This window comes from Anolis sagrei, chromosome 5 (assembly GCF_037176765.1).
Source record: "Anolis sagrei isolate rAnoSag1 chromosome 5, rAnoSag1.mat, whole genome shotgun sequence".
NCBI classification, from domain to species: Eukaryota; Metazoa; Chordata; class Lepidosauria; order Squamata; family Dactyloidae; genus Anolis; species Anolis sagrei.
In genome coordinates this window covers 186,574,309-186,596,854 of record NC_090025.1, presented here as the reverse complement: position 1 = coordinate 186,596,854, position 22,546 = coordinate 186,574,309, and the positions used below count along the sequence as shown (strand labels likewise).

The 22,546-nt window shown below is 42.3% G+C and overlaps 1 protein-coding gene across 1 annotated transcript; it reads left to right on the top strand.

Annotated features, from left to right (window-relative positions):
* The first annotated feature begins 9,955 nt into the window (after positions 1–9,955).
* Positions 9,956–22,205, top strand: SPX (spexin hormone). Its single transcript, XM_060779691.2, has 6 exons — positions 9,956–10,166; positions 15,359–15,439; positions 15,571–15,628; positions 17,973–18,035; positions 19,440–19,529; positions 21,809–22,205. Exons 1-6 carry the CDS (start codon positions 10,023–10,025, stop codon positions 21,868–21,870), a joined length of 498 nt encoding a protein of 165 aa, XP_060635674.2. The 5' UTR covers positions 9,956–10,022; the 3' UTR covers positions 21,871–22,205.
* Positions 22,206–22,546: the final 341 nt, after the last annotated feature.

Sequence of the window (22,546 nt, the reverse complement as noted above, 5' to 3'; positions counted from 1 at the left end):
TTAAACATGCATTCAATTAAACATGCTTGCTGCTACATTCTTGCATTAGACCAATGGTTCTCAACCTGTGGTTCTCAACCTGTGGGCCTTCAACTCCCAGAAATCCTAGCAGCTGGTCAACTATCTGGGATTTCTGGGAGTTGTAGGCCAAAACACCTGGGGACCCACAGGTTGAGAACCACTGTATTAGACTATAGCACAGTGGTTCTCAACCTTCCTAATGTCACAACCCCTTAATACAGTTCCTCATGTTGTGGTGACTCCCAAACATAAAAGTCTTTTTGTTGCTACTTCATAACTGTAATTTTGCTACTGTTATGAATTGTCATGCAAATATCAGATATGCAGGATGTATTTTCATTCACTGGACCAAAATTGGCACAACTACCCAATACACCCACATTTGAATACTGGTGTGGTTGGGGGGTGGGATTGATTTTGTCATTTGGTAATTGTTGTTGCTGAGATTTAGATTAACCTACGATCAAAGAGTATTCTGAACTCTACCAACGATGGAATTGAACCAAATACGGTTCTCAGAATTCCCATGACCAAGAGAAAATATTGGAAGGGTTTGGTTGGCATTGTCTATGAGTTTGGAAGTTGTAGTGCACCTACATCCAGAGAGCACTGTGGACTCAGACAATGATGGATATGGACCAAACTTGGCACGAATTTTCAATATGCCCAAATGTGAACACTGGTAGAGTTTGGGGGAAACAGACCTTGACATTTGAGAGTCACAATTGCTGGGATTTATAGTTCACCTACAATCGAAGAGCATTCTGAACCCCACCAAAAATAGAATTGGATCAAACATCCCACACAGAACCCCCATGACCAACAGAAAATACTGTGTTTTCTGATGGTCTTTGGTGACCCCTCTGAAACCCCCTTGAGACCCCCCAGGGCTCTAGCCACTATCCCCTCCCAATACTACAATTAGATAAGCTTTATACTCTTGCCTTTAATAATCCTAACACCATCTTTATACTGTATAGCAGACACAGCACAGCTATGGCAATAACCCATAGAATCCTTGGAAAGATATGCACAATACAACCTGAAATAATGACATGAAAAATAATAATTTTTACATTCAATACCTTTGCAATATTATCAGATGAAGGTTGCCAACAAACAGGGACCATCTGTTTAGATTGGAATTAATTGACCGAAAAGGATGAAGATCACCTGAAAAGAAATGCTATACAGGTATTAAGGTACTAATATAGGTATGGAGAAAAATAATTATTGCAGGTCTGGTGACCCAGACAAAATATCTTTCTCAAAACAGACCAAAACTAGAGCAAGAAAGAAAAAAAACCCCAAAAATATCTGTCAACAAATGCAAAAAGTGAGAGTTTTAAGCTTCTCAACCTCATAACCAGAATGAGGGATGAATGCAAACACAAAAGGAAGTTTTTTTTTGCTTTTCAAAAGAAGTCAAAGCAACCACAATTAAAAAAAATACTTTTAACTTCTTACTCCAGAAAGAAACAAAACCTATATCCTCTCTTTTCTGGCAGTGACTTAAGGGAAAGGCAGCTGTAGAAGATCATCCACTCCTGAACACCTGCAGTGCATTGGTTCCTTTGCAGGCAAACGGTATCTTCCTTCCTGACTTTCTCTTCCTTTTCATGGTTGCTAGAATTGTGCAAAAAGTTTTCTGATATTGTTCAACCTTCATGGTAAATTAGCCATGTTCAAATGCACCAGTCATTTTACTTACTTTGGAATTTATAATTAGTTCAGTCCTGTTCTTCCAGAATAATATTGTTTGCTTTAACAGAGTGATCTGGATAAAATTAGAAAAGCAAGAGGTTTTAACCTTTGATCTTCAGGTAAAGAAGACTTTAGGGCAGTGCTTCTCAACCCTCCGAATAATACAGTTCTTTATGTTGTGGTGACCCCCAACCATAAAATTATTTTTGTTGCTACTTCGTAACTGTAATTTTGCTACTGTTATGAAGTACAATGTAAATATCTGATATACAGGATATATTTTCATTCACAATACCCAATACGCCCAAATTTGAATACTGGTGGGGCTGGGGAGGGAGTTGATTTTGTCGTTTGGGAATTGTAGTTGCTGGGATTTATAGTTCACCTACAATCAAAGAGCATTCAGAACTCTACCAATGATGAAATTGAACCAAACTTGGCACACAGAATTCCCATGACCAATAGAAAATACTGGAAGGGTTTGGTGGGCATTGACCTTGACTTTTGGAGTTGTAGTTCAACTACATCCAGAGAGCACTGTGGGCTCAAACAATGATAGATCTGGACCAAACTTGGCACAAATACTCAAAATGCCCAAATGTGAACACTGGTGGAGTTGTAGTTGCTGGGATTTATACTTCAAAGAGCATTCAGAACTCCACCAATGATGGAATTGAACTAAACTTGGCACACAGAACTCCCATGACCAACAGAAAATACTGGAAGGGTTTGGTGGGTATTGACCATGAGTTTTGGAGTTGTAGTTCACCTACATCCAGAGAGCACTGTGGACTCAAACAATGATAGATCTGGACCAAACTTAGCACAAATACTCAAAATGCCCAAATGTGAACATTGGTGGAGTTTGGGGGAAAATAGATCTTGACATTTGGGAATTGTAGCTGCTGTGATTTATAGTTCACCTACAATCAAAGAGCATTCTAAACCTCACCAACGATAGAATTGTGCCAAACTTCTCACAGAGGCCAAGCACAGTGGAGGAAAGATTTTGGAGTGGGGAGTCACTGTCTGTTTCCACAAAGGAAGATAAGGATGAGCAGAGAGATCTTTGCCTTCTCTGCCAAAGGGGTTCCTCAGACCATCAGAAATATGTTTTCTGATGGTCTTTGGCAACCCTTCTGAAACCCCCTTGTGATTCCCTCCCTAGAGTTTCCAACCCCCGGGTTGAGAAATGCTGTTTTAGAGTAAGAAGACTTTACCTATAATGGTCAACAATAACTCTAGGATCTCAGTTCCCCAAATCTGGAAAGTGAAAGCTTGAGAACAAGCAGTGAAAGGTCAGGTACCTTTAAATGAGGCACCAGGAACATTTCTCTTTAAAACTGCTCCCATCTTTCTGATGTGTTTTTAACCTCTCCAAAGGACAAGCCAAATGTCAACAGGTGAAACTTAACCTCATGAGTTGACTTTAAGGAAAATGTGTAAGCTATATCCATTGAATTTTTTGCACCTCAGTGGAAAACATGGGTGCTCTTCCTGCACCGCAGTGGAAAATATGGGAACATATTATGAAAGTCTTTCTGTTTCCTGTAGTGGTCTTGCTACTTCTCTCAAAGAGAACAGGGAAGTAAACTATGTTTATTAACTAAAGTACCGTATGTAGGTATTTAAAATAGTTCTGGTGAATATTAAAGATAATTTTTCAGAATAATAAATAAGGTGCCTTGAATCCCTCCCTATATCAGGAGAAAGGTGACAACAACAACAAAACTAAGAAATAAATTGGGAGAAATAAACCCTCACATTTGCTCTCTGTTTCATGCCAGAATGAAACTACATGTGAAAATATTTTGTCCCACCACTGCAAGAGAAAACGTCACTAGCTGAACTGTTCTGAGACTTCTTAAAAGCCTTCCCAGAAATAAGAAGAGAGTCTTATTTATGTGGAGACCCCGGTGGCACAGCAGCTTAGACCACTGAGCTGTTGAACGTGCTGACTGAAAGGTTAGCAGTTGGATTCCGGGGGAGCGGGGTGAGCTCCCACATTTAGCCGCAGCTTCTGCCAACCTAGCAGTTCGAAAACATGCAAATGTGAGATCAATAGGCACCACTTCGGCAGGAAGGTAACGACGCCCCATGCAGTCATGCCAGCCACATGACCTTGGAGGTGTCTATGGACAACGCAGGCTCTTTGGCTTAGAAATGGAGATGAGCACCCCCCCCCCCCCCAGAGTCAGTTATGTGGTAGTGGGAAGATATATCTCAATTTGATTTACCTTAGCTGCATTTATGTATAGCAGTTTGACTGCTGCTGTACATCAGGGTCCATCATGCTCTGGATTGACACATATTTTATTTCCTCTCTTTCTGCATCCAATTTCATTTCTGCAATGGCAGATCCGCTTAAGGCGGGAGCATTACTTGACCTTCTCTGCTGTTTCAACTCTGCTGTTTGAACCTGGCAGAACAAAGAGTTGTCCTCATCAAGGAGGGCACAACAACCTCAGGGGACAGGGATGAAGCTCAGCATTACAGACAACACGACCCTCCACTCCAGGTGAGTATTGCCTGCATCATGTACTGAGTCAGTCCAGAAATGAGCAATGCCAATGAGCCCAGTGATGGCTGGCAATAAACAGTGAACCCAAGCTAAGGTGAATTCTGCAAACTCCTCAGTTTCATGGAAAAGTAGGAAGGAATACCTGAGAAACAGCAGGTATTCCTTGCCATTATAGAAAGTAATCATGGACCCATGGTATCCTAAAAAAATAAAAATAAATAAAACACTGTTGATTCTTTGTAAACAACGTTTAGGCCAGTGTTTCTCAACCTTCCTAATGCTGTAACCCCTTAAGACAATTCCTCATGTTGTGGTGATCTCCAACTATAAAATTAATGCCCAAATTTGAATAGTGGTGAGGTTGGAGGAGGATTGATTTTGACATTTGGGAGTTGTAGTGACTGGGAATTATAGTTCACATACAATCAAAGAGCATTCTGAACTCTACTGATGATGGAACTGAACCAAACTTGGCACACAGAACTCCCATAACCAATAGAAAATACTGGAAGGGTTTGGTGGGCATTGAGTTTTGGAGTTGTTGTTCACCTACATCCAGAGAGCACTGTGGACTCAGACAATGATGAATCCGGACCAAACTTGGCACAAATATGCCCAAACGTGAACACTGGTGGAGTTTGGGGAAATCAGACTTTGACATTTGAGAATTGCAGTTTCTGCGATTTATTTTATTATCCATTTATGTACTATACTTGTATACTGCCTTTCTCAGCCTATTGAATTTACAGTTTATTTACAATCAAAGAGCATTCTCAACCCCACCAACAATCAAATTGGGCCAAACTTCCCACACAGAACCCCCATGACCATCTATCTTTTACATTTGGGAGTTGTAGTTGCTGGGATTTATAGTTCAACTGCAATCAAAGAACATTCTGAACCCCACCAATGATAGAATTGGGCCAAACTTCCCACACACATGACTAACACAAAATGCTGTGTTTTCTGATGGTCTTTGGCAACCCCTCTGACATCCCTTCGCACCCCCCCAAGGGGGCCCGACCCCCAGGTTGGGAAACGCTGGTGTAGTCAAATGGAAATAGACCTTCTAGCCAACATCTCCTTCCCTTTACAAGTCTTGATCTCTCCTTATGCTTTTGTCATCAAGTATCAGTTTGCAAAAGGATTCCCAGAATTCAGGGATGGAAACTCAGGGCAAAAGAGAGGAACTTCAGGAAGTGGGCATTTCCTTGAATGATAGATGGACGGACAGACAGACAGACAGAAAAACAAATATGGAAAATACAAAACTGTGAAGCTTTCTTTGTGAAAATGAGCATGATGTAGTGGACTATGTCTCTGGAGACTAGGATTCGAATCCCTGCTCAGATATGGTAACTGTGAGCAAATCACATTCTCTCAGAGGAAGCAAAAGGAAACCTCCTCTGAACAAATTGTATTAAGAAAAAAAAACCCCATAATATAATACCCCATTTTAACTCCTGGTAGTGGTAGTTTGGTGAGCTACCAGCACTCTTTGACAAAGAACACTAAAGACCTTGTAAAACGATTACTCCATTATTTTGTAATTTCTGCAGATATGCCATGTTTATGCATTTGAAAGGATGTCATGTTTAAGGACAGAGTAAGCTCTTGAACTAAGACACAGAGCAATGGATTCAAACTACATGAAAAGACATTCCACTGAAACATTACGAAGAACTTCCTGAAAATAAGGTGTGTTTGACAGTGGAATATAATGCCTCACAGGGTTGAGGAGTCTCCTTCTCTTGAGGCTTTTAAGGAGAGGTTGGATGGCCATCTGTCAGGAGTGCTTTGACTGTGTATTCCTGCATGGCAGAAAGGGGTTGAACTGGATACCTTTCACTTCATTCCAGTTCCATTATTCTACCTTGAACAATTCAGATATAAGAAAAGAGAAAGGACACCCTTACTGTAACAATTGCCTAACATCGTTGGTAGACTCTCTTGCCTTGGATGAGCATCTCTCAGGAGTGCTTTAGTTGTGTAAACCTTCATGGCAAGGAGTCTCTTTGTGAACTGTTCCAATTCTAAGTTTCTCTTATTGTTGTTGCTAAAGGAGAGGATAACTTGGGGTTTGACTGGATGACCCTTGGGGTCTCTTCCAGTCCTGTCATTCAAAGTTTGATTGGTCTTCATTGGAGCTGCTGATATAGGACAAGTCAGAAAGGAAGTGAAACTCAGCCCTAAAGTTCACTCTCGTGGTTGTTCTTGTGTGGCGGACCATGTCAACGTGGGCCCCATATTGCCCTTTCTGAGGTCTTTCAGTCAGAACAAACCACGCACGAGGCTTGTCTTAACAAGGGGCCCTGCTGCTTTGGTGATCTTCTCTTCTCAAGGTTGATTTGGGAATGATTGATTATATGACAATGCTGGTGTCTCATCTGCTTTATCTCGAACGGGAAATGGCAGGTTTGATGTAATGCCTTCAAATACATAAATACATTCAGAACTCATTGAGGCAAAAGATTGGAAAGAATAAGGAAACAAAACATAAAAGCTGGCCTAGGATTCATCCACACCGCTGAATTAATATAATTTGATGCCACTTTAACTCCCATGCAATGGAATCCTGGTAGTTGTAGTTTGGTGAGGCACCAGCACTCTCTGACAAGGAACACTAAAGACCTTGTAAAGGTATCACTCCATTGTACTGTCAAAGGCTTTCATGGCCGGAATCACTGCGTTGTTGTAGGGTTTTTTTTGGACTATATGGCCATGTTCTAGAGGCACTCTCTCCTGACGTTTCGCCTGCATCTATAACAAGCATCCTCAGAGGTAGTGAGGTCAGTTGGAACTAGGAAAATGGGTTTTTATATCTGTGGTATGACCAGAGTGGGACAAAAAACTCTTGTCTGTTGGAGCTAGGTGTGAATGTTTCAACTGACCACCTTGATTAGCATTTTATGGCCTGACAGTTGTTTGGGGTGGCTTGTTGGTGCCTGGGGCAATCTTTTGTTGAGAGGTGATTAGATGTGCCTGATTGTTTCCTCTCTGTTGTTTTGCTGTTGTAATTTTAGAGTTTTTTTTAATACTGGTAGCCAGATTTTGTTCATTTTCATGGTTTCCTCCTTTCTGTTGAAGTTGTCCACATGCTTGTGGATTTCAATGGCTTCTCTGTGTAGTCTGACATGGTGGTTGTTGGTGTGGTCCAGCATTTCTGTGTTCTCAAATAATATGCTGTGTCCAGGCTGGTTCATCATGTGCTCTGCTATGGCTGACTTCTCTGGTTGAAGTGGTCTGCAGTGCCTTTCATGTTCCTTGATTTGTGTCTGGGCATTGCTGCGTTTGGTGGTCCCTATGTAGACTTGTCCACAGCTGCATGGTATACGGTAGACTCCTGCAGAGGTGAGAGGATCCCTCTTGTCACATCTAATCACGAGGACGAGGGAGAGGGCTTTCTCAATGGTGGCCCTCCAGCTCTGGAACGTTCTCCCCAGGGAGATTAGGCAGGTCCCCACGCTGTCCTCTTTACATAGGGATCTGAAAACTTGGATGTTTAAACAACCTTTTGAGGACACCTAGTCCCTAGTGGTTTATGCAGTAATGACACAGCGCTGCACTTCTTCCCATGTCCTTGTTCCATGGCTACAATTTTGCACTACCCCACTTCCTTGTCTTTTTGTTTACAGTCTGGCCATGTTCTTCGGTAACTTGTTGCCATAGGTTATTTTAATAGTTGTTTTATATGCCATTTGTTTCTAATTTTTGTGCTTGTATTTTGTGGTTCATTTCATGCTCTCTTTTAGGTACTTGGTGCCATCTGTAAGTCGTCTCAAGCCCCTTTGAGGAGATGGAGGCGGGGTACAAGAATAATGTTGTTATTGTTGTTGTTGTTGTTGTTGTTGTTATCATTATTATTACTACTACTGTATTACTGCTTTTAATAGTCAACACAATAGGGCAACATTGTTTAAATTACGAGCATTTACTAACAGCAAGTTAACAAAAGTTAGTCTTCATTGAATAACAAGGAAAAATATTTTAGACTATTAAATAACATGTAAGGAAAATATATAAACTCAAGCTACAGGAAACTTAGCTACACACTAAAGATTAAAATAAAAAAACTGTTTTTATCAGCTTCCTATTTATTTTAAATTATATTTAAATTGTTTTAATACAATGGGCCCTGATATATGCTAAGGCTTCTCTGGGTATCAATGATGATGATGATGATGCAATAGACTCTCTGTTCACTGGCACTCATGGGGACTGTTAGATGCTGGATAAATGTAGTTTCTGGTTGCTTTGGAGTTTCTATTAAATTAGACCTAACTAATACTATACCCCATACTAAACCATATCATAAATCCTTTATTGACTTGATTTTTTTTTTTGCGTCAGGAGCAACTTGAGAAACTGCAAGTCACTTCTGATGTGAGAGAATTGGCTGATTGCAAGAACATTGCCCAGGGGATGCCCAGATGTTTTGATGTTTTACCATTCTTGTTGGAGGCTTCTGTCATGTCCTCACATGGGGAGCTGGAGTTGACAAAGTGAGCTCATTCGTGCTCTCCCCACATTCGAACCTCCAACCTGTTGGTCTTCAGTCCTGCCGGCACAAGGGTGCCAAAGGGGGATCCTTATTGACTTTATATTAATAATAAAATACAGTAATTAAAAGGAAATAAAGACTGGTGGTGCAGCAGGTTAAACTGCTGAGCCACTGAACTTGTTGGCCGAAAGGTCGGCGGTTCAAATCCGTGGAGTGGGGTGGGCTTCCACTGTTAACCCCAGCTTCTGCCAATCTGGCATTTCAAAAAGTGCAAATGTGAGTAGATCAATAGGTACCGCCTTGGTGGGAAGGTAACAGTGCTCCATGCAGTCATGCCAGCCACATGACCTTGGTTTGGAAATGGAGATGAGCACCACTCCCCAGAGCCGGACACGACTAGACTTCATGTCAAGGGGAAACCAACCCACCAAAGCCAAAAATACAAACTTAATTTAATGTAATACATTTTTACTGTATTATAAAAACAGCTCGAAACTGCATTATATGATCAGTGCAAATTCAAATAATGCAGCTTAACCGCATTGAACTACACTCTATGAGTCTACATTGGCCAATATAATACAGTTTCAAACTGCATCATATGGCAGTGTAGAGGAGGCCTGAGAGTCTACTGTAGTAATAATAATAAACCTTCTCACAATATAGGGATGGGTTGTTGTAGGTTTTTCAGGCTATATGGCCATGCTCTAGAAGCATTCTCTCCTGACATTTCACCTGCATCTATGGCAAGCATCCTCAGAAGTTGTGAAGTCACAACCTCTGAGGATGCTTGCTATAGATGCAGGTGAAACATCAGGAGAGAATGCTTCTAGAACATGGCCATATAGCCTGAAAAACCTACAACAACCCAGTTATTCCGGCCATGAAAGCAATCGACAATACAATATAGGGATTGTATTAATGTGATCTTAAATTACTTTTTAAAGTAGTTTTTGATATTTATATCTTGTAGGTTTTTAGTTGCCTCCTTTTTAATGCCTTGAGCTGCTTTCGGTCTCAATCCAGAAAGAGGAGTGGGGTACTAATAAATATGATGATGATCGATGACGATGATGTTGGTAATGAGTCTTGATCTTTCATAATTAGGGCATTGCTGGGAATGGATGTTGATGCTGTCTCTTAAAGCGAAGAGAGCATATGTCAGAAGTTTGGGTCACTTCCCCTGGAGCTTTCCGAACGTCCTCCCCCATCTTCGGAAGATGTCAGCAACTTCGCCGTCTTCTCATCCGAGTTTGACAAGAAGTCCCTTTAGAGATGCTCCACTCTCGTCTCCAAGAGGGAGGGCATCTCTCCATGGAAGACTTAAATAGGGATTCCTACATGACGGCCGCATCATATTGCATATTCCGAGTCTCCGGCTCCTTAAGACCAGCTCACCAAGAGAGCAAAGACATGAAGGTATGTCTAAACAACTATATCTATTTCCTCTCCTTTTCTCCTTCACCAAGCATACTGTATGCTTGAAACCTCAAAGTTTATTTTCCACCTCTGCTGCTTTAACTACAGGTGCAATGTGCCTTGTTCGTGGATAGTTAATTTCCTGATTAAGTCACAAATAGGTGTATAATAAAATCTAAAGCTGTGCTTAGAAATATCATGAGGATAATGAGATTGATTTTACAATTGTTGTGCCAATTGTTGTGCATTTCGATTTTAGAATTGTTTAGAATTTAGAATTATTGTGCCAATTATTGTATATTTTGATTTCCATAACAGCCAGCTTTGAATTATTATTTGTAGGTTCTTGTGGGTTTTTTCGGGCTATAGGGCCATGTTCTAGAGGCATTCTCTCCTGACGTTTCGCCTGCATCTATGACAAGCATCCTCAGAGGTAGTGAGGTCTGTTGGAATTAGGAAAATGGGTTTATATATCTGTGGAATGGTTGGGGTGGGACAAAGAGCTTTTCTCTGCTGGAGCTAGGTGTGAATGTTTCAACTGACCACCTTCATTAGCATTTGAAGGCCTGGCTGAGCCTGGGAAAATCTTTTGTTGAGAGGTGTTAAGATGTGCCTGGTTGTTTCCAGCCAAATATTGCTGGTGCCTCAACAAACTACAATTATTATTTGGTTGTCTAACTCACTGATTATATTCAATGCAGGGTGCATCTAGACCAGGCATGGGCAAACTTCGGCCCTCCAGGTGTTTTGGATTTCAACTCCCACAATTCCTAACAGCCTACTGGCATGTCTGATCTATACTGTAGTATTAATGCAACTTGATACCACTTTAAGTGGCATAGCTCACTGCAATGGAATCCTAGAGATTTATAGTTTTGTAAAGTTTGTAAGGAGCCCCCGGTGGCGCAGTGGGTTAAACCGCTGAGATGCTGAGCTTGTTGACCGAAAGGTCTCAGGTTCGATTCTGGGGAGCGGCGTGAGCTTCCGCTGTCAGCCCTAGCTTCTGCCAACCTAGCAGTTTGAAAACATGCAAATGTGAGTAGATGAATAGGTACCACTCCGGTGGGAAGGTAACAGCGCTCCATGCAGTCATGCCGGCCACATGACCTTGGAGGTGTCTATGGACAACGCCAGTTCTTTGGCTTAGAAATGGAGATGAGCACCACACCCCAGAGTCAGGCATGACTGGACTTAATGTCAGGGGACAACCTTTACCTTTTACCTTAAGGTTTGTAACCTCTTTTGCCAAATATTGCTGGTGCCTCAACAAACTACAATGCCCATGATTCCATAGCATTAAATAAACCATGGCAATTAAAATAATGTCAAACTGCATTAATTATACAGTGTAAATGCAACCATAGGGTGGAAGTTTCTCAAAGTTTTCAGCAAATGTATATTAATAACTTTGTTTTTAATATATTAATGAGTGGATTATAATGAATGCGGTTCATGGAGCAGATAGTCAGGTTTTTCACCTTTTTTTTACATGTTGCTTATGGTTAACTTATAGAGAGGGGAAACATTAAAATAATTTAATGAAGTTTGAAACTTTGGAAAGTAAGTCTTCAGCTATCCCGATGCAAATTTAAATATATGGAGTATAGTCCACCCCAAAGGAATCTTCCCAAACTATCTCCAATAGGGCTTATTCCCTTCTAAGTTTATTTGGCATCCCACCTTTTTTGTGTGTGTGTGTCAGGAGTGACTTGAGAAACTGCAAGTCACTTCTGGTGTGAGAGAATTGGCCGTCTGCAAAGACATTGCTCAGGGGACACCCGGATGATTTGATGTTTTTATCACCCTTGTGGGAAGCTTCTCTCATGTCCCCATATGAGGAGCTGGAGCTGATAGAGGGAGCTCATCTGCCTCTCCCCGGATTCGAACCTGTGACCTGTTGGTCTTCAGTCCTGCCAGCACAGGGGTTTCACCCACCGCGCCACTGGGTAGGATCCCACCTATGTATCCTATCCTACACACTTGTGTGCCTTCAAATTTTTTCCAGCCTATGACAATCCTAAGGTAACACTATCATGGGATTTCATTCTGAAGAGATTACCATTGCCTTCCTCTGAGGCTGAGAGAGTGTGACATGCCCAAAATCACACATTGAGTGAGACAGGAGTTGAACCCTCCAATGCGCAAATCAATCCCCCACTGCTGTTAGGTAAATGTATATACAATTATAGCTCTTTTCTGGGAGAATCAAAATCATGGATGCTTAATTTTGACTGGGCACTTGGAGAGAAAGAAAATGCCAAAACCACCTCTGAGTATTCCTTACTGAAGAAAATCCTATGAAATTATTGAGGTCACCATAAGTCTTTGGAGGCTTTTAAGCAGAGGCTGGATGGTCATCTGTCAGGGGTGCTTTGAATGCAATTTCCTTGCTTCTTGGAAGGGGGTTGGACTGGATGAGCTACCAGGTCTCTTCCAACTCAATGATTGTATGAGTCTACGAAGTCACCAGGAGACTCAAAGGTGCTTATACACACATCTTAGACATATCATTCAATCTACTGTTGCAGTATCAAATTTTTGCTGATTGTAGCTCTGTTAAAGAAATGTTGATGAGTTAACCCACAATTTTTAATTAATTAAATATGCTGAAGTCTTCAAATAGTAAAAGCATAATTATTTCTTTGCGATGATGCATCTAGTTCTAGTGCCTGGTAGGGTGACGTTTTGGGAAAGTTTTTGCTTACTATGCAGGAAATAAAGTGCTTTCTGAGATAATTCTTACTGCCCAGAAATATGTATCGAAAGCCTCCCATTACATTCAGGGTTATAGTGTTATGATTCCACTTTAATATAGATATGTGAAACTTGTAGTTTAGGAATATTGCCATGGCTGTTAAAGTGAAATCATAGGAAATTCTCTTTTCCACCTTGACCATATATGGACTCCTGAGATTTGTAGTTTCACAAGATATATAGACTATTTTGGCCCTAGCACTGCACCAAGAAACACATTCCAGGATTCCATAGGAGGTGTCAATGGCAGTCACAGTATAGTTCAAAAGTGGTCTTAGTCATTTAATAGACTAAATTCAAAGTGGAAAATCTGCTTTGACCATTTCTAGACTAAATGCGTTCTTTCCACTATGTTGCAAAGAGCACTACCACAACCTCCTGAATTGCATCTCCAACATAGCCAAATACCGCAACAACAAACCAAGGATGAGCTTGCAGCACTCCAGCTTGGTTTGGAGGAAGTCAGCAATACCATCAACCAACAAAAAGTAACAAAGCCAGCAGACCTGATGGGATCCCTGCTGAAGTCTTTAAAGAAGGTGGACCTGACACAACAACTCCACCAGCTCATTGAAAAAGTGTAGGTAACCAAGAAAATCCCCTCAGACTTCAACGATGCCACCAACATCGTTAAAAAAAGGGAAAGAACAGACTGTAGAAATTATCAAAATATCGTCGAAGGCTTTCATGGCTGGAATCACTGGGTTGTTGTAGGTTTTTTGGGCTATATGGCCATGTTCTAAAAGAATTGTCTCCTGACGTTTCACCTTCATCTATGGCAAGCATTCTCAGAGGTTATGAGGTTCCTCACAGTCTCTGAGGATGCTTGCCATTGATGCAGGCGAAATGTCAGGAAAGAATGCTTCTAGAACATGGCCATATAGCCCAAAAAACCCCTACAACAACCCACTATCAAAGTATCTCTCTTCTAACCTCTTCTGGGAAAATAAGAGCCTCCACAGAAGAAATGAAACTATAGTCAGGTTCATACGGGATAATGTACTCTTTCAAATAACCTGGACCTGAACTGTATGCAAAAGTGAGCCAAAAACCACAAAGATGGAAAAGGTGTGATCTTTCTGCCTTTGAGATAGCTTGAGCTTTTTCCGATTCCATTGTCAACGTCACAGCAATGTAATATTTGTAGTTCAATGAGGCACTAGAGTTCTCTGTTAGGTCAGAGCTGGTTTTTCGTAAGTGCAATGCAACTGTATATGGACACTATACAACTAAGAAGACTTGCTGTAATGCAGTGTTTCTCAACCTTCCTAATGCCATGACACTTAATACAGTTCCTCATGTTGTGGTGACCGCAACCATAAAATTATTTTTGTTGCTACTTCACAACTGTAATTTTGCTATTGTTATGAATCGTCATGTAACTATCTGATATGCAGGATGTATTTTCATTCACTGGACCAAATCTGGCACGAATTTGAATACTGGCGGAGTTTGGGGGTGATTGATTTTGTCATTTGGGAGTTGTAGGTGCTGGGATTTATAGTTCACCTACAATCAAAGAGTATTCCAAACTCCACCAAGGATGGTATTGAACCAAATTTGGCACACAGAATTCCCATGACCAACAGAAAATACTGGAAGGGTTTGGTGGGCATTGACCTTGAGTTTGGGAGTTGTAGTTCACCTATATCCAGAAAGCACTGTGGACAATGATGAATCTAGAGCAAACCTGGCATGAATATGCAATATGCCCAAATTTGAATACTGGTAGAGTTTGGGGAAAACAGACCTTGACATTTGGGAGTTTTAGTTGCTGGGATTTATAGTTCACCTACAATCAAAGAGCATTCTGAACCTCACCAACGATAGAATTGGGTCAAACTTCCCACACATAACCCCCATGACCAACAGAAAAGACTGTGTTTTCTGATGGTCTTTGTTGACCCCTCTGACACCCCCCGGGGGGGGGGTGACCACCCCCCAAGGGTCCCGACCCACAGGTTGAGAAACACTGCAATGGAAGAATGAGGCAACTGGGGAACCTCCAGGTACTGGCCTTTTACTTGGATGGTCAATAAACATTATGCTAGCTAGTGTACTATCCAAACATGAGGATAAACTAGATTTAGTGAGATTCTTTAAATCAAAGATGAGTAACTATGGCTACAGATTTTGGACTTCACTTTCCATCGTCTATTCTATACCATAGTCAAAGACAGATGGAACACAATCAACCTACCAAGAGAGAGCAGGGTTTCAGAGGCTATCTTCCTGATCGCTTCATTATCAGACTGGTGAAGGATAGCCAGCATTTGAATACTTTCTGTTGCCTGTACCCAAAAGAAAGGAAGACAGATTGGCATCCAATATTTCCATAGGTTCAGGTAACCATTGTCTGACTAGGAACATATACCTTATGTATCTTTAATGTAAATGAATACTTGTTTTGGCTGAAATGACTCCTTTTCTCATTTCAGGGACTGCAGAGGGGGACAGCCATTTCCCTGACCTTATTGCTCTCGGCTTCCTTGATATGTCTTTGCTGGAGTGCTCCTCAGGTAAGCCAAAACTTTAGTATATTACTTTCTCAACTTCTGCTGAGTGAATCTCATATGGAAGACACCCACTGTTCCCTGTGTAGGATCTCTGGGTTGTATTTATATTTTTTTTTCTTGTTTTGGTCCAAAAGGCTCACTTCCAAAGAAGAAATTGGACACCTCAGGCCATGCTCTATTTAAAGGGTGCACGTAAGTCTTGATGCCATTTTCTCTCCAAAGACACAGGGATCAGTATTACTGACACAAAGAATTTATTTATTCATTTATAGTATTTATATTCCACCCTTCTCACCCCAATGGGGACTCAGAGTGGATCATGGAACACATATATGGCAAACATTCAATGCCAATTATACAATGACAAGACAGACAACTTGTACATAGATAGAGGTATATATAGGCTTTCCCCATCTTTGGCATCCTAGAGGCTGTGCTTGGTTCTGACCACTGGGGGTGCTGTCACTCCATCTTCCCTGCCAAAGAGTTTTTGTTCACAAACTTTCCTCCTTGATCGAATTGCCAGTGTTTTCTGGCATTTTTCTTATGGGTGTCTAAATTGGATTACTGTAATGCGCTCTACGTGGGGCTGCCCTTGAAAACGGCTCGGAAATTCCAACTGGTTCAACGGGCGGCGGCCAGGATGTTAACTGGCGTTCCTTACAGAGAGAGGTCAACCCTCCTGTTTAAGGAGCTCCACTGGCTGCCATTTACCTACAGAGCCCAATTCAAGGTGCAGGTGCTTACCTACAAAGCCCTAAATGGTTTGGGACCTGCCTACCTGCGTGACCGCATCTCCGTCTACGAACCCATGCGCTCACTTCGTTCATCCGGAGAGGCCCTGCTCGCAATCCCACCTGCGTCGCAGGCGCATTTGATGGGGACGAGAGACAGGGCCTTCTCTGTGGTTGCCCCCGACATTGGAACACCCTCCCCAAAGACATTAGACTAGCACCCACGTTGGCAGTCTTTAGGAAGAACTTGAAGACTTGGTTATTCCGATGTGCCTTCCCAGAATAGGATAAACTCCAGCACACTGTCCCAGAAGCACTTTATTAGAGTTTAATACTCTCTGCACATTGCACTTGCCCAGAACTCCAACATACCACCTCACACACCCAGCACTTTTTAACCTGTACCCATCATTGGCCCGGCCCTGATTTTATTGTGTAATAGTGTAATGTTTTGCTGTGTTATTGCTTATGTTTTTAATTTGCTGCATTGTTATTGTTTGTGGTTATTGTGTTGAGGCCTTGGCCTTTGTAAGCCGCATCGAGTCCTTCGGGAGATGCTAGCGGGGTACAAATAAAGTTTAATAATAATAATAATAATAATAATAACCTCCCCAATTTTAGTATCTTTTAAAGCTAATCACCTCTCAACAAAGGATTCGCCCAGGCAGTAAGAAGCCAGACCTTGAAACTGCTAGGGCATTAAATGCTAATCTAGATGGCCAGTTGAAGCATTCACACTTGCCTGAAACAGACAAGAGTCCTTTCTCCCACCCTGGACATTCTACAGATAAATAAACCCCATTTTCCTAATTTCCAGTAGACCTCACAACCTCTGAGCATGCCTGCCATAGATGCAGGAAAAATGTCAGGAGAGAATGCTTCTGGAACATGGCCACAGTTCAGAAAACTCACAACAACCCAGTACCCATTTAATATACTCACAGTTGCTGTTTTTGATTTGCTAGGTTAGCAAGAGCAGGGGTGAAGGCCAGGAGCTCACCCTAACCTGGGGTTTGAACTGCCAACCTTCCAATTAGCAAGATTTTCTGCAGCTGGCAGTTAACCTGCTGTACTGAAACCCAGCCCATTAGGAATCAGGACATACTTCTGCCTTTTCTAATCAGTGCCCATACTGGCTGGGGTTCTGTGGGTTATGATACAAGACAGCAATGCTATCAAGCTTTGGAATATATGCCTCACATGCAGTTGTGTTCTATGTTTGATCTCTTGATATCATTTCACTCGAGGAGCCCCCGGTGGCGCAGTGGGTTAAACCCCTGTACCGGCAGGACTGAAGATCAACAGGTCATAGGTTCGAATCTGGGGAGAGCACGGATAAGCTCCCTCTATTAGCTCCAGCTCCTCATGCGGGGACATGAGAGAAGCCTCCTACAAGGATGATAAAACATCAAATCATCCGGTGTCCCCTGGGCAACGTCCTTGCAGATGGCCAATTCTCTCACACCAGAAGCAACTTGCAGTTTCTCAAGTCGCTCCTGACACGACAAAACAAAAAACAAAAAACTGGAGATTGGACCTCAGATGCTGGACTTGCATCTGAGATCCAATTTTTCTGCTTGTAATATCAAGCAGTCGCTGCCCATCAAAGCATGCAATACGATACTGGATAGTCAAATTCCTTAATATAGGACAACTTCCTGAATTCCTATGCCAGTCTGGTCAACAGTTTGATTTTGGTCTTGAGCATGGAAATGCAGCCAGCATTTTGCAAGACTATTTATGTTGTTTGGGAATATATTACCTGTTTCAATGATACCTGTTTCAACTTGATTCCTTTTCAGAGGGCCGTCGGTTTATCTCGGAGGAGAGCCAGAGGAAAGATTTGTATGACAGGTTGCAGCTAGGTAAGAATGTTTTTTGAGTGAGAGACACTCACCAATGGGCCCTTTTCCATCTTTGCACCTTATCTGTGGGCTCTTGTTTCCTTTGGTAAATTTAAGAAAAGGTGAAATGCATCCTTTTCAGCCTTCACCCCCCAAAAAGTGTGTGTGCTTTTGATCTGCTAGGTGGGCAGAAGCTGGGCCGATGGTGGAAGCTCACCCAGACCCCGGTTTGAACTGCCAATCTTTCGATCGACAAGATTTTCTACAGCTGGCAGTTTAACCTGCTGTGCTAAAGCCCGGCCCAATATCTCTCTTTATGTTGCAAGCATGAACTACATCCACTCTTTTCTTTTCTGATTAAAATCTCAGAGAGATATTCTCTTCCTCTTAGGATCTGTCAGAAATTCTATGTATCACCTATCTACCTATTTACCTGGGAAGGAATCCCACTGGAGCATTGCAGCACACCCAAATACCTGGGAGTCACTCTGGACCGTGCCCTGACCTACAAGAAGCACTGCCTGAACATCAAGCAAAAAGTGGGTGCTAGAAACAATAACACACGAAAGCTGACTGGCACAACCTGGGGATCACAACCAGATACAGTGAAGACATCTGCCCTTGCACTGTGCTACTCTGCTGCTGAGTATGCATGCCCAGTGTGTAACACATCTCACCACACTAAAACAGTGGATGTGGCTCTTAATGAGACATGCCGCGTTATCATGGGGTGTCTGCGCCCTACACCACTAGAGAAATTACACTGCTTAGCCGGTATTGCACCACCTGACATCCGCTGGGAAGTAGCAGCCAATAGTGAAAGGACCAAGGCAGAGACATCTCCAGCTCATCCCGTTTGGGTATCAGCCATCATGCCAACGACTTAAATCTAGAAATAGTTTTCTAAGATCTACAGAGACACTCGCTGGAACACCTCAGCAAGCAAGAGTCCAAAAGTGGCAGGCTCAAACCCAGAACCTCACCAATGGCTGATACCAAATGAGAGACTCCCCCCTGGGCACACAGAGGACTGGATGACTTGGAAGGCGCTGAACAGACTGCGCTCTGGCACCACAAGATGCAGAGCCAACCTTCAGAAATGGGGCTACAGGGTGGAATCCTCGACATGCGAGTGTGGAGAGGAGCAAACCACTGACCACCTGCTGCAATGCAACCTGAGCCCAGCCACTTGCACAATGGAGGACCTTCTTGCGGCAACACCGGAAGCACTCCAAGTGGCCAGATACTGGTCAAAGGACATTTAATCAACTACCAAACTCACAAATTTTGTATTTTGTCTGTTTGTTTACTTTGTTATGTTAGAAATGTAATATAATCGACTGGTTGCCCTGACACGATAAATAAATAAAATAAATAAATACCTATCTACCTACCTATCTACCTCTCATACTTTTGTCTTTGCAGAGACGCGCAGCCAAAATATGAATCCCCTCACGCTTTCTGAAGCAGCAGCATTATTTCTTTCCGCCCTACGAAAGGCAGCGCAAGAAGAAGGTAAGAGCTAATTTCCTTACAGTTTGTTGCAAATCTTAAAAAAGTAAATTTGTTATTTGTTTTCTAACCTTAATCAATTGGTGAAATGTACTTCATAGTTGGTTCATCACCATGATCCTTTGATTTTCGTTAATTGCTGTATACTGCTATTTTATTCACAGATATATCGGTGCCAATGACAAGTAAATAAAAATAAAAATAGAAGTAATAGAATCGTAGAATCATTGAGTTGGAAGAGACTGCATGGGCCATCCAGTCCAAAACCCTCCTAAGAAGCAGGAAAATCTCATTCAAAACACCCCCAACAGATGGCCATCCAGTCTCTGCTTAAAAGCCTCCAAAAAGGAGCCTCCACCACACTCCACGGCAGAGAGTTCCACTGCTGAACAGCTCTCATGTTTAGGTGGAATCTCTTTTCCTGTAGTTTGAAGCCATTGTTCCATTGCGTCCTAGTCTCCAGGGCAGCAGAAAACAAGCTTGCTCCCTCCTCCCTATGACTTCCCTTCACATATCGATCCATGGCCCTCATAGTGTTTCCTCTCAGCCTTCTCTTCTGCAGGCTAAACATGCCCAGCTCTTTAAGCTACTCCTCATAGGGCTTGTTCTCCCTTTGTGCCGTCACACCCAGACACTATAAAGTTAAAACTAAGATGTGCTTCTCTCTTTATCTGGCCGAACTGCGGGTGTCTTTCTTTGAAGCTCCAGATTCTCAGCAACTGAGGCCAGTCAAGAATTGAACATCAACAGAACATTTATTTTACAAAGTCCTTGGCAGACTTGGCACAGCTTGGTGAAGTTACAAACACAAACAGTCAATTTGGAAAGCCATATAGATGTTCTTTCTTTCCTTTTTTCCTTCAGTTACCGAGTTAACTTATTCCCAATGGTAGAAAAAATCCTGGGACCTTTTACCCTAACCCTGAGGTGTTATCTTTCAGAAAGAGCAGGTCTTCCCTATCTAAGCTCAAGATTAGTTTTGGAGATGAAGTAATGAAGCCTTTCTCAATGGCAGAGAAATCCGGAGATATTCCCTACCCCAGCAATGAGCTACTGTCTTCTAGAAAGAGAAGGTCTTTCTCTATCTGAGCTCAATGCCAGTTTCAAAGGCGAGAGGGTAACCTCGACCCTAATCTCAATCTCAATTGTACTCACAATGGCTTGTCCAAGCTTGCCTAGCTGGCCACCAGCACATCTGAGGCTTTTTCTATACTGAAGAAGACAGGGGAGATTTCTCCAAAATGGAGATCTCATCCCCAGGAAAAAGGGCGGTCTCTAGACCCAAAGAGATACTTTTCTAAGCCAATAGCTGCAAAAAGGCTTGCAGGCTGGCTTCCAGCCTCTATTAATAATTAACTTTCAGGGTGCTGCTGCTACCCTGGGGAAAATGCAAAGGGATGTTATTTTGTGCAACTAAAGGGCAAAGCAAACCAAGCTCCTGAAAGATGGAACACTCTTGATCATTTTAGTCGCCCTCCACTGGACACTTTCCAGCTTGTCAACATCTCCCTTCAATCTCCCTGGAATGTGTCCAGAGGAGGGCGACTAAAATGATCAAGGTCTGGAGAACAAGCCCTATGAGGAGCGGCTTAAGGAGCTGGGCATGTTTAGCCTGAAGAAGAGAAGGCTGAGAGGAGATATGATAGCCATGTATAAATATGTGAGAGGAAGCCACAGGGAGGAGGGAGCAAGCTTGTTTTCTGCTTCCTTGGAGACTAGGACGCGGAAAAATGGCTTCAAACTACAAGAGAGGAGATTCCATCTGAACATGAGGAAGAACTTCCTGACTGTGAGAGCCGTTCAGCAGTGGAACTCTCTGCCCCGGAGTGTGGTGGAGGCTCCTTCTTTGGAAGCTTTTAAGCAGAGGCTGAATGGCCATCTGTCAGGGGTGATTTGAATGCAATATTCCTGCTTCTTGGCAGGGGGTTGGACTGGATGGCCCATGAGGTCTCTTCCAACTCTTTGATTCTATAATTCTATGATTCTATGAATTGCAGTGCCCAGAATTGGACGCAGTGTGATCCCAGCTGTGGTCTGACCAAGGCAGAATTGAGGGGTAGCATGATTTCCCTGGATCTAGACACTAGACTCCTATTGATGCAGGCCAAAATCCCACTGGCTTTTTTTGCCACCACATCACATTGTTGGCTCATGTTTAATTTGTTGTCCACGAGGACTCCAATATCTTTTACGCATGTACTGCTGTCAAGTAAAAAGAAAAAGATAGAGGGAGAATCCTGTCATGGTTCCCTGTTATAAATGCCATCTCTCTTTTGCTTTAGGTGATGAAGAAGAAGGCGAAGAGAAACCTGGATATGTTACTGATGGTCTATTAAACTGGTGAAAGACTTTCAAGCTCAGATGGGAAGGTCCAACGACATGTACTTGAAAATATGTTCGATGTGAGAAACTTTCCCCATTCATCTCTCCTGACTTCTCGCCTCAGCTTCCTATCTGTATCGTTTTCACCCGAATCCCCCCACTATGCCTCTGCTAAACAATTAAAGGCCATTTTCCAGCTTAGGAATTTATGGTTAACATGCATTTATTATTACTTTGAGCTTGCTTTTGCAAATGTAGCTGGGGGAAAAAGATACAAATTCCTGCCTGTTTAAGTAATTTGTTCCCAAAGTGGCAAAAATGAAAAATCATTACAAAATAAAACTTTCAAAGAAGTCATTTCTGGGTCAGTTCCCCATTTAGCTCCCAATTCTCTCCAAACAGTAGAGAATGTAGTCTTGTATTTGATGTAACATTTATTGCCATGGCGTCTCCCAAAGAATAATGTGAAATGTAGTTTGGGGTGGGCACTGAGAGTATACTCTTAGTCCTGCTTAGAAAACTACAGCTCACAAGGTTGTCTGAGGTGAGATAATGACTGTTAAACCAAAGTAAATTCTTCAGTGTTGATCAAGGTTGCCAAATTTTCTGGAGATGAATATGGGATGCATGAGTGGGGCCTATATAAGGGATTGTCTCAAGTCCAAAAAAGAGAGAGGAAGGGCTTCTTGCAAGCTCCC

Coding starts and splice junctions, on each gene's coding strand:
- SPX (XM_060779691.2), top strand. CDS start 10,023: ATGCTCCACTCTCGTCTCCAAGAGGGAGGGCATCTCTCCATGGAAGAC. Junction 15,440..15,570: donor TTTGCTGGAGTGCTCCTCAG/GTAAGCCAAAAC, acceptor TTGGTCCAAAAG/GCTCACTTCCAAAGAAGAAA. Junction 19,530..21,808: donor AAAGGCAGCGCAAGAAGAAG/GTAAGAGCTAAT, acceptor CTTTTGCTTTAG/GTGATGAAGAAGAAGGCGAA.